The sequence below is a fragment of the Aphelocoma coerulescens genome, chromosome 6, assembly GCF_041296385.1.
Source record: "Aphelocoma coerulescens isolate FSJ_1873_10779 chromosome 6, UR_Acoe_1.0, whole genome shotgun sequence".
Classification (NCBI taxonomy): Eukaryota; Metazoa; Chordata; class Aves; order Passeriformes; family Corvidae; genus Aphelocoma; species Aphelocoma coerulescens.
The window spans coordinates 26,196,965-26,209,300 of record NC_091020.1 but is presented as its reverse complement, the minus strand read 5'-3'; the positions used below and the strand labels follow the sequence as shown (position 1 = coordinate 26,209,300).

General features: G+C 39.4%; 1 protein-coding gene across 4 annotated transcripts in view; it reads left to right on the top strand.

The window, feature by feature from the left end:
- LOC138112860 (VPS10 domain-containing receptor SorCS1-like) overlaps positions 1 to 12,336 on the top strand; it is a 270,350-nt gene that overhangs the window by 187,300 nt on the left and 70,714 nt on the right. For all 4 annotated transcript variants that reach the window (XM_069020456.1, XM_069020453.1, XM_069020454.1 and 1 more), the window contains one exon: positions 6,409 to 6,473. In XM_069020456.1, the coding sequence (XP_068876557.1) occupies positions 6,409 to 6,473 (65 nt within the window). The remainder of the gene's footprint in view (positions 1 to 6,408; positions 6,474 to 12,336) is intronic.

The window sequence follows — 12,336 nt, the reverse complement described above, 5'->3', positions numbered from 1 at the left end:
TCTCTGCCACATAGCAACTGTGTGATCTTGGTCAAATCAATGAGGCCCCTGTGCTCTTGACTAATCAGTGAAGTTTATCTATAAAGCTGAGAACAAAAATTTTCCTCAGCCCCTATTTCTAACTTGGTCTGCTTGTCTTGTACTTTTCCATAGGTCTTGAACAAATCAGTACCATGCAGGGAAGGTTACTTAAAGGTTGATTGTCAAGTACTTTTGTATCTTTGGACAAAAAAGCTCCCTGTTCAGTGCTACATGTTACTATTTTTATGAAAGGCAATTAGGATTTAGTGTTACAGAAGCATCAGTGGGACCAAAAAATTGATGCTACTGAGGACAACACGAGCGTCATCCACTGTTGTTGTATTCATTCTGTTCTTTAAAACAAAACGAAAAACCTGCCATTCACTAAGTTGGAGGAAGGTGTCAATTTTTTAACATGAAGTGACAGGATATGTCCACAGGCAGTGGAGGAGCTGGTTTTGCATTGGCAAGATTTACGATAAGGGATCCGCATGAGTGCTGAGGCTAAAGGAAGATAAATCCCCAAAGGCAAATTCTACCAATAATTGAATTACAAAGCCATTATCATGTGCTGAACAAAGCAACTTTATACCTTTATTGTGACAGGATAAAGCTTGTTAGAATATTTATGCTCATAGGATAACTTTGGCATGAGGATCTCTAGGAGTACATTCCCTCTTCCATGTGACTGTTGCAGCTAGTTAGTCTTTCTGTGTAATGTGGTGTATGTGGAGATGGGGATTTTCTCAAATTGGGACTAAGAAGAAGGAATGCTGAGGGTCAGGAGACAAATATATTGCTTGTTAAGAACAAGGTCATCTGCAGAATGCAGAGGAGGGCACGTGAGCATTTTTCATGCAAAGTAGTCAAACTGGATTTTCCAAGCCATGTGTCAGTTTTCTGTTTGGCATTGCACTGCAGCCACATCTGAGCTACTCCCACTCGGCATTGATAAGATCAAAATGGCCAGAACTGTGTGAATCTCCTTCCATCTACCTTTGTAGAGATGCTGTTATGTCATTTGTCTGCCAGCCTTTGCTGCATGAACAAATCATACCTGTTCACCCCTGAAGAAGGTGAGCTACGGTCACAGAAGTCCTAATTCTGCACTTGGTCACTTCCTCTCAGACATGGGAAAGATGCATAAGGCCTCTGTGTCCATATAAAGAATGAGGGACATCCACATTGGTTCTGTCTGTAGAAAGGACATGGTAGCATTTGGCATTCTGGGCCATTTGCATTGAAGATTCTGTAAATAACAATGTCTTTTACTGATTGTCTTAAAAGATGCTTGAGCTTGGCTGCTGTGAGCATGTATGATACAAGAAATACATATGAAAAGATTGCCAGCAAGTTTCTTGTGCATGCAGTCCCAAGTACAGTGTGTCTGTGTCTGAAGTCAAGCATCCAAAAGCAAAGGCACCCAAAGCTACTTTCCAGAATGCACAAATCCTTGAGATGCAGCCCTTATTGTCTGGTGTTTCGAGTTCATTGTTTATGAAAAAATAGTAGTTTGAAATTAGGTGCAGCAAGTAGAAGCTTTTGCTTTCTTCACAATGATGCCTTTTTGCAGTTCTGAGTGGTCTGACTGCCTTGCAAGCCTCATCAGTTCCCAGCATCCATAAACAATTGCTTTTGTCCCTGGAAGTGAAAAAAGATAGAAGAGGTGGAAACCCCAGGATAACAGGGTCTCTATTGAATTTTCTTGGCTCAGAGGAGCTGACAGGCCAAGGAAGCCAAGGTTTTAGAAATGTTTCAGACAGAGAAGATGGCAAGGGGTTGGTCACTACAGAAATATGCCAACTAGCATTTACTGTGCAATGGGCAGTGCCAGGCTGCTTTTGTTTAGTTCAGCCTAGTTCTAAACCAGGGGATGATTTGGGGTCTTTTCCCTGTGCTGCTTCTCACGGTGGATGTAGAATCTGCATTCAGAGCAATTACTGTGCTGCAGCCAGTGGTATCGATTTGTGAGCTCTCAAGTGCAGATAACTACTTAGCAGGCTTGATAGTGATTAAAATTTTAGGAAGCAACTTTTTAATAGGACTGTGGGGGTCCTAAATTTTTCAAAATGTAAGCATCTTCAGTGTAAAGGCAGCGGGGTCACTGCCTTGCCCTCCCTTTGGCTTTTCTAAATCCTCCTTTTCCCAAAAGATTTTTTTTCTTTTTCTTTTCCTTTTTCTTTTTTCAAAACATCCAGACAATTATACCAACAAAACACTAAAAGTTAATCACAAAAATACAATAGGCACCATTCAACAGAAAGAATTGCAAGGATATCCCTGGTGTCCTGAAGTTTCTGGGAGTATTACAGAAAGCTGAAGATTAAAGGGACAGACAAAGGACATGCTGGCATTTTACCACAAAGTGAAAACATAGACTGAGGCAAGAAGAAAAGTTTGTGCATATATGAGTGTTTAGTCTTTGAGAACAGATGCTGAAAGGGAAGAATGGATTTGAGAAATACGAGAAGAAAGCACTGCCAGCATAGTGAACAGGAGTTGCTCAGAATAGGGAATGGCAAATTTTGGACTGTTGATTATTTTTAGAGAAATTTCTGAGACAAATCAGTAGCTGAGTGGGCCTCAGAATGTTGTTCATCTGTAGCCCTGCTCTTTGTAGGTTGCTTGGTTTATTAGCTGTTGAACACACAGCACTTTTCCTTGTCTAGCTTGTGAAGCATTGCATTGACCACATGCACATAATAAGTATATGTGTAGTAAGAAAAAAGATAATGAAGTACAGTGGGCACTTGTATCAAGTTAGAAACACTGTGTTGGAGGCTTTGGTGCTGTCTTGGGCCAATCCAGCATGTAGTTTCCGTCTTCCCCATGTGAAGATTGTTATTTTTTGATCATTCTGTCTTTAGTTTAAGAACCTTCCAGTCTGTCAGGAATGCAATTTCTTTGTAATCAGTTATTAATTCTTTTTCATACTGATGCCATGGGTTTAAACTACTTAATAATACCCAGGCTTGTAGAGGTATGTTGACCTTCTCAGCTTCTAAGGATGATGCTTTTTGTTCCCCCAGCCAGATGAAAAAGACAAGAAAACCTGCTAACAGTATAGCTGCATGCTTGGTAGTGTTGTGATGGATTTGGTTGACATACTAAAAATTCAAGATTTCTTATATATATCCTACAGTTCCTAACACCTTTTATCCAGTAGATGCTTTAGGAACAGATTGTCCTATGCATGTAAAAGGATATGTCTATCTTCCTACAGAGAGCGTGTTCTCAGGGGCAGTGCACCCAAAAGCACAGTATTTCTCTCCTGTATATGCTTACTGTGGTCAATATTGCATTTCTGACTGTCTCCTAGGCTTTTATATGTCCTAGAGTAAATAGTAAGGCTGATGTAAGCTGTATAAAACATTTCTCAGAAAAGGGACTGCTCAGGACATTCAATTACCCCTTTAATTGCAATCCATATCTCATCTGTAATTTGTGTTTTTAAAATTAGGTAATAAACATATTTCAGGTTGTTTTGTTTCCTGCTTTAGGGACCTTTATGTGATCACATGTGGGTGTCTCTAGTGTAGTGTCCAGACATCTTAAATTCGATGGAGAGGAACAGGCCTTTCTAGGATAAATTCTTCTCATAAAGTCCTAACACTGTTCAGCTGATCCACAGTGCAAAAATGCCTGTTTCACCTCTCTGCCTGCAAAGAGAGTTGAGTGAGATTAGTTCGGAGTTAAATATCTGTAATGTATAACTGGGTGAGAATGGTATTAATTTATGTGGCTTTTCAGATGGTATGGAGGGATGTATAGAGCAATATCCAGGTCTACCATGGAACAAGACAGCATCATCCAAAAAAAAAGTGACATTACAAAAATCCCGGTCAGTAAGCATTCTCAGCAGAATCCAGATGGAAGTGATATGTTTCTGGCTGTCAGCTCTGTACACTTAATATTGATTTGAGCAGATGTGTATTTGTATTTTGCCTGTTCTTTACAGCTGATTGTTCATGTTGTCATTTAATATTATGGGCCTGAGTGTGTCATTTAATATTATGACGGACCTTGTGCTGTCACACATAAATTAAGCCTATTATATATCAAAGCAATGAAATGTGTATTTTCTAAGGAAGGGAGAAAGATCTGGCAGATAGGAAGACATGGATATGGCTCTTGACTATACCTCAGATGTCCTATTTGACTTCAGGAATTTCCTCCTCTGGACCTTAGTTTTCATCTTTGTCATCACATTTCTAAACTGCAGGGCTTAGCAGATATCAAAAGAAAGGAAGTCCTGGAGGTTTATCACCAGTCCTGTGTCAGTCATTCTTGTTCTGTACCCCCTTGGGACAATTGATGGCTGATTCTGCCTTGAATTGAGGCTTCCACAGCCCCAATACTGGCTGTTGTAGTGTGAGACTAAGCCATACGCAGGTGACTACTTTCAGGGCTTCAGGGGTCCAGATCTTTATATGCTGCTCTTAAGACACCTAAGAGTTTGATGTAAATTATGGCTCATAAAATTGTCTGTCTTTGCCTGAGAAGATGCAAAAGAGGTTTTTCTTGGGGTCAGAATAGCTCTGTGAGGAGGAAACTCACAAAACACCTGAGTGTACACTCCTGTGCTTTAACTAGGGCAGCAGGTTCTTTGCTGGATGAACACCATTGTTGTGCTCTGAAGTGACAAAATGTTCTAATTTGTGGAATATATTCCTTGTTTCTTTGGAGAGTTCACATCCCCACGGAGGTGTGTGAGGTCAGGAGGAGGAATGAACTGACAAAGCTGTGCTATGTCCTCTGCAATAGCTCAGTTCCAAGTGGGCTATTCCAGTGTTCCAGTTCTAGTATTTAAAGCCCACTTAAATAAACAAGAATAGAGAGGAGATAGGCCATAATGCAAACTTTGTTCTTCTGCAGTTTTTTTAGAGCTGTTTGTCACTGGCATCTGTCTATCTTGAACTGAATTGTAGCGAGCAGGCCCAGCATGGTGGTGCTAAATCTGCTGATCATAGCAGACATAATAAAAATCCTCCAGGAAAATGCTTCCTTCCCCCCTCACTTGGTGTCAATTACCAGGAAGCAGAGATTTTAAGTGGAAGTTGAATGTTTAGGGGAATAACACCTTGCCATAAACTGATTAAAAATGGCTCTCCATTTATTAAAAATGAAGAAGAGGTAAAAGCAGTGCTGGCTCAGAGTGTTTTCTGAAACTTCAGTCCCTGACAAAGGATAAAAAAACCTTTCCTAGTGAATTGCTACATGTTTTGTCAAGCAAAGGTAAGGATTAATCAGGACACAGTCTTCTTATTATTAACATTTTTATAATAGTTATTAGTTAATGCACATGATGATTAAGCACTGGAGGTTCCTCTGATTGCAGTCAGTGGGAACTGAATTAAGGTCTAAATCACTGTTTGAATCTCTCTTCTGATTTCCTGAAAAATAATGGGGCTTTGAAGAGAACATCTAATTTGCTTATCACTGGAAATGAATGTGTGTCTTCCCTCATGCCTCTATTAACTAGGAGGTCAGGCAGCTAACAAGAAACTGGTTGTTTAACCCTTAGCTTTAATCCAGGATTATGACTTGGATGATAGGATCAGGACCAGAAACAAGGCTGATTGTCAGAGATGCTGCTGAGGCTGCTGTACAGTGGGATTGGCACATACTGCAGTCAGTACTCCCATAATTCAGGCTGCCCATCAAACCACTGGCCATTTGGACTCTTCCAGGGAATTGGTGAGGCTAACACTGCCAGTCCAGGGGAACCTCAACAATGGAAGCAAAATTTAAATTCCATGAACTCCTCACTCCTCAATGTCTTTGTTACTTGTTAATTCAGAGGGAACAAACAGTCATTTTCAATGTAACGTTTCTTTTATTAATGGAACACTGTTTTTATTAGATCAGAAGTGATAAAATGTCTCAGGATGAAATGAGTTTTTAAAACTTCTTAATTAATGAGGGAACATTGATCATTAAGCGTGTCAATAAAGCAAATGTGCATAAAATGTCCAATATAAAGGAACAGCTATAATTAGTATGCTGGCAAATACTATTATCTCTTCAGTTAAAGTCTTCTGTATCCCACCCTGAACTGAAATGCATCTTTCTGACCAAACCAGGAGAAATACCAAAATTTCAGGTGCCAACAAGAACAGGAACAAGTCTCCAGGTGGAAAGAAGTGAGGTAAAGGGGTGATAAATAAAGAACTCATACGTACAATGACATTGATTAGAAAAAATGGTGGAATTTCTTTAAAGTATTCAAGTTCATGTTATGGAAAACTCCAAATTTCTTTCAAAATTTTCAGTTCTTATTTGTGAGTGTGAGTTTATGTCCAGCTAAACAGGATCTCCTTGGAAAGTAATATCTCAGCCATTCATGGTATATGTTGTTTTTAATGCCCTTGTCTCAATCTTTTACAGGTCTATGATGGGGAATGGAAGAGAGCCTGACCTTGTGCACCTGGAGGCAAGGACAGTGGATGGTCGTAAGTACATCAACTTCCAGATACTGTGGTATATTGGACTCTCCTCTTATTGTTGTCACCATGCAATATGATGATAGAAATCTCACTTCCTTTTAGTGATTCACTCATTTAGTATGAGGAGTTTGGCTGCTGCAAGTTAGGTCTGTCAGAAGAGAAGCCTTTCCAGCAAGGCAAAAAGTTGGGTTTATCAGGCTGTGAAAGCAGCTGAGGACATGGTAAGGAAGAAGAGGTGATAAGCAGTTAACTGGAGTTACTACACACAACACTTCAATTTCTTCTTATGATTTTTGTTGATGGGAACATGACATTGAAGTTCCTGGGTCACAAAGTCTAGCTGCTGTTTGTTCACACAGTACATAACATCACCTTGTTCACAGCTTTATAGCTTTAGCAGACCAGGGATGCTCTGCCTTAGGTACTACCTTTGAAAATACCTAATTTCTCTCACATTAGAAACCTTTTAATGACCAGTGTAAGTGCATTCTTCACTGTTACTGCATGTCCTGCTGTTGTCCTTCACTTTCATCAGCTTCTTTCCCTCCCTGCTTTGCCTCTTGAGGGGTTTGATTTTTTTTTGTTTGTTTGTTTTGTTTTTGGGTTGTTTTTTTTTCTGTATTCCAGGAGCCTCCTTTACCTGCAACTCCAAAATATTCTCCTAATTGGCTGTAAATTCTCTCAGGCACCCTCAGCCACCTGCTGGCCTTTTCTCCTCCCATCCAGGCTTTCTCAAGGTTTATCTTTGAGCTCCACTGCCTTTGCAGATCTTTCTCCATGGATTTCTTTTCCATAACACTGGATTGCCTCAGGCAGGCATCACACTAGAAGCCCAGCTGCCAGAGATCCAGTCATTTTAATTCCATATTGTTTCCTCAGTAAATAGCAGTTTTCCTGCAACATAATAAGAAGGTTTTTACCATTTGCAATACATAAGTATTAATGATGCCTTCAGTTAATTATTTTTTAAATGGATGATGTTCTCCCTTGAATTGTACCCTCAAATACAGTGGTGTTACTTAAAATGTGCATTTTGTCATTGGAAACTTAAATAATACCTGAAGAGTTAATTGTAAGGCAATCTGGTTTTTAACTTATGGAAATTTAGCTTGAAAGAGAATTTTTTGGAAGATGAATTTTGAAAAGAAACAGTTGCGATAGAAACCATAAAGTTTTAAAGGTCTTTTCATTTCAAGATGTGCAGGATTAGTGACACTGAAAGAACATATGATCTCTATTTCTTATAATTTGTGATCTATGATTATTATTTCTCCTCTCAATTTCACTTACCTGATGTGGCAGCAAGGCTGGGAACGTGAGGCTTTTTATTTCTTGTGACGTGCTAAATAAGAAGGAAATATTCTAACAGGACAATGCCTATTTCAGCACAAAATACTGCTGTTAGAAGTCATTAAAATTTGAGGTCATTGAGATGAAGCACTACAAGTGATGTTTAAGGAGCTGTATTCTGGTGATGCATTTGAGGGATATTCAGCTCATAGTGGGCAGAGAAAGTGCCATGCTCCAAATGCCTTGAACAGTCTTGTTTGTGTTCTTGGGCTGAAATAAGAGCATTTTGCACAGCTATTGCACATTCTGCAGAACACTTCTTGAGTTCCTAACAAATTAATAGTCTTCATTTTAGCTCTCTAAGTGGAAGCCAAGAAACAGGTAGGTGAAATTGGCTTCACTGAGGAGTCAGGCATATTAATAAAAAGAATATATCGGGGAATAACAAATTCTTCTCATCAACTCAACACCAGTAACAGATTCTGCAACTTACATTGGCTGAGTTGTGAGGGAGCACAACTGAAGTTTTTCAGTTTATTCAGTGTCAGAACTACAAATACAAATATATCAGTGGTGTCAAGCCTTCAGCCAGTGGTGACCCTTCTTGCAAATCAGTCATTTGGATGAAACTTCTCGTAATGAATCAGGAGGTCCCCAGCTCACCTCATTGGTGATAAAGGTGTTGGATTTTCTCTAAGTGTGTGCTCTGTTTTGCCCCTTGTTCCAAGGAGTGTTGGTCTCTACCTATAGGACTGTGGTGGGTAGCTGGAAGCAGTAACCTTGGAACATCTCACAGCATTTTTTTGCCAGGTATTTGGAAGCACTGCAGGTCACAGGATTTTAAGGCCAAGACAGAGTGTGCACATGGTCCATTACTGTAGTTACCATGAGCAACTTGGTATGTACAGGTCTCTTGTCTATTAGACCTTTCTTCAAGAACTAAATCAGTCTCCTTTTCTTGCACAAAGTAATCATCACCCTCCAATGGATGAACAAACCTCTGGAATGGAGCAGGTGTGTTTCTACCAGTGGGATAATGGAGTGAAGTGTGCTGAAGTAAGAAAGATACCTTTATTCCAGACTCAGGGCAATCTGCAAATAATTTTTCTTGAGTTTTTATGTTTTTGGGGGTTTTTTTCAATATTCTTGCATTTACTTACTTTTACTTTGTTTGGAACATCTCTTTTGAGAGTCAACCAAGTGTAAAATTTCAATAAAGAAATTAAATTTGAAAATAGATTTGCGAAAACAAGACAGAGAGAAAATAAAAGGAAAGGGGAGTAGTGTGTAAACAACCACACAATCTGTACAATAAAATAAAAGATCCTAAAGTGGACATAAAAGGGCTAAGCAAAAACCTGCTAAGCAAAAACCTGCTGAACTAAATACAGATAAGAAGAAAACCCTCAGTTTTGTGCTGATCTTTTCCAGCAGAAGCTGAATAGTACAACTGTGACTTTAGGTGAGAAGAAGCAGAAATGTCAGCAGGGTACAGGATCTCCCTGACAGAATTGTCTGAGAATATCTGTGAGCAACAACCTTAGCATTGGGCTCTCCTTGCTAGAACACCAGTAACTCTCTCTCTCTCTTCTCCCTGATTGTGGTCTGTCTGTGTACTTAATTTATTGTGCTTATGTACATCATGTAAAAGGTTTGCAAGACCAAACAAGAGTCTCTTAGCAGGCATAAATCAGTATAACTTCAATGGTGTGTTGATTTACACCTGCTGAGGATCTGGCTAGCAATGTTCTTCCTGAGTGCATGTTCTCCCTATCTTTTTTTTTCCCCTTGGGATCCAGAAAAAAGATGGACTCCTTCTGAACACACTGTCTCATCAAACTAGGGTGCAGGTAGTGATGAACAAACTGAGTACAACCTGCTCAATCTAGTTCTATTGGTGGAGACAGATTTGCAGGGCTAATCTTTGCCATTTATGTTTTTCATCCTGTTGTGTAAGTTTTGGAAAACACCATGCAAATTTTCATCTCATGGAATGTGATGCTTTTGTTTATTTTTAAAGGCTTCAGGCCCAGTCCATATCAATCCGGGGCTGAGAGCATAGTGGTAAAACTGATTGTTCTGCTTGGAAGAAATTCATATGAATGTTATCTCACATTTCCATTTATATGCTTGGGTGTCCCTGGTGTTTTGCTTTGATTTTGGAACAGGATCAAAGGCAAACCAGCAAAGTCAGCAGGAATTGTGATTTTTTTTTTTTTTTTGTCTGGCTTCAGGTCAACACCCCAGTAAGACAATCCCCTACGGTTTTTAATTGCACAATAAGCTTCTCTTTCTTACAGGCAGGGTGATGGTGGAAGTTAAATCTAGGTTTTCTCAAATGCAACTTGAAGTGCTTTCAGAAGGTATAAACTTAATGACATGTGGGGTTCAGGTTTGTTAAGAATACTCAAGATCATAAAATTAACAGGCTTATCTGATTTGAGCTTGGTAGGGTTATCCCAGTAAGGCCTGATTCAAGCTAATTATATGGGAGGTAATTTTTATTCAGGTGGTGCCTACTGAGGAATCCAGACTGTTGGTGCAAATTAGAAAGATGGATTCCTACAAGGCATTTGGAAACTAACTGGGTACCTGCTGGCCCTGCAGAGAATGGCAAAACTGACTCAGAGGATGTCTAAATGACAGTTTCCATAGACAGTAAACCAGTAAAACAACTGTTACATTTATGAGACGTGCATTTGCTTTTGTAGATAAGACATTAATTTATTTAAAGTTTTTAATTTTTTTTTAAGTGTGGATGAAAGAAGCTAAGGGGTTTTCTAATGTGCTGGCAAAAATTTAGAGAGCTCCTGATATTTAAAAAGTAGTTTTGCATCCTTTGCCTTTCTTCTGCTGTCCTGATTTACACAGCAAGTTTTCTTACTGAAAGGTAATTTAGGTGCTGCTGTGATGCAGGTAAGACCAAAGTCTCACCTGGAGCCAGCAGACATGTTCTGCTTGCTGATCCACAAGGGCTGAGCATCTGGCCAATAGTGTCTGAATCACAAAGTTGCGCTAGCACTTTAATTTCTGTTTTTTCACAGAAAATTGCTGGGAAGAATAAAATAATCACTGTTGTGGAAAAAATGAGTAGGCAACCTAGCCTGGCAATCTTTTTCTAACATAGCTACAGTGATGAATTAATTCCTGTAGTGCCCTAAACCCATGCAGTGATTTTTTTTTTTCCTGATTGTGATTAGTGTTTTTTCCTGATCATGATTAGTATTTGTCCTGGAGAATGACATCTGTTAGTTTCTCTAATTACATCTTTATGCCAGAAATGGCAGAGGATATACTTCCCTATGTAAAGAAAGATTTCTGATGCTGACATGCAATGAAGAAAGAGTAGCAGCAGGATAAAACCAGATTTGTGAGTAGTTAGTAAATGGGATGGTTTTGTTTCACTGATCTTCATTACTAGTTAATTGCTTTGCAGTTGCTGAGTCCTGGAGAGTCGTGAGCATATTCCCATACCATGGATGTTTCACAAGTCAACATTCAGACCAGATGGAAATGGATAAAGAACAGTCATTTTGCGGGTTTCTCAAAAAAAAAAGATTACAGTATGGGAGAAAATTTTAATTAAACTGTGGAATTTATTGCCGTGGGAGGTTCTGAATGCTGAAGGTGTCCCTGGACTGCTATGGCAACTTAGATTTCTGTTACCAGTCACTGGGGAAGAGGGGTTACAGGCCTGCATCTTTCAGTGACATGTGTTACTACCATGTTCTTGTGGTTCATTAGTTACAGGATGCCAGTCAGCCTTTCAAAGCAGAAACTACCCCTTAATGTCTAAGTTGCTCAGTAATGAACTGCGATGCTCCACAGAAAATCTGTGAGAGAAACACATCATCGATTACGTTGTATAAAACTCCTGGTTTGTCCTCAGTGGGTTTTATTGATAGAGGGAAAAACCCATTCCTCAATGAACTGAAGACAAGAAAAATATAAATCATACATTTGCAGAGTACAGTGACCATTTTTGCTGACTCTCCCTGTGATTAAATAAGGTTTTCAGAAGATATACATGCAAGCTTACACTAGGAAGCAGTGGATATTAGGGTTTGATATTTAATTTAAAAAAAAAAAAAAAAAAGCAGTTGTCAACAAAATATCCTGAAGAAAGTCACACTGCTTTAGGAAGGGATCTAAAACTCTCCCTTTTCCAGAGGCTCACCAGCCTCCAGTAGCCACCAATAATCTTCCATCTCCACCAGCTGAGCCAAGAAATGTCTCTGGGACAGGCTGGATCCATTTCCGTTGAGAACATATGAGCGTGCAGCATGGAAAAGAATAAAATATTTCATGGCACAGGGTCCCCCTGCCTCTTAACTTGTTTTATGTGTTAGCATTTGCAATTCTTTTTCACCACTAAAACAGATTAATTTTTTCAGAGGTTTCCTGTACAAGATGTCTCCTCTGTTCTTGTGTTCTGTGACTTCTCTTGCTTCCTCTTTAGAAAAAGCTGTAATTCCCTGAGAAGATTCCTACTCTGGGTATCTAAAACTGTCAAAATCAAAGTGTCTGGGGGTGTAAGAGCTGGAAGTTGCTATGTTCTCCTCTCCAGACACAGTGTGAC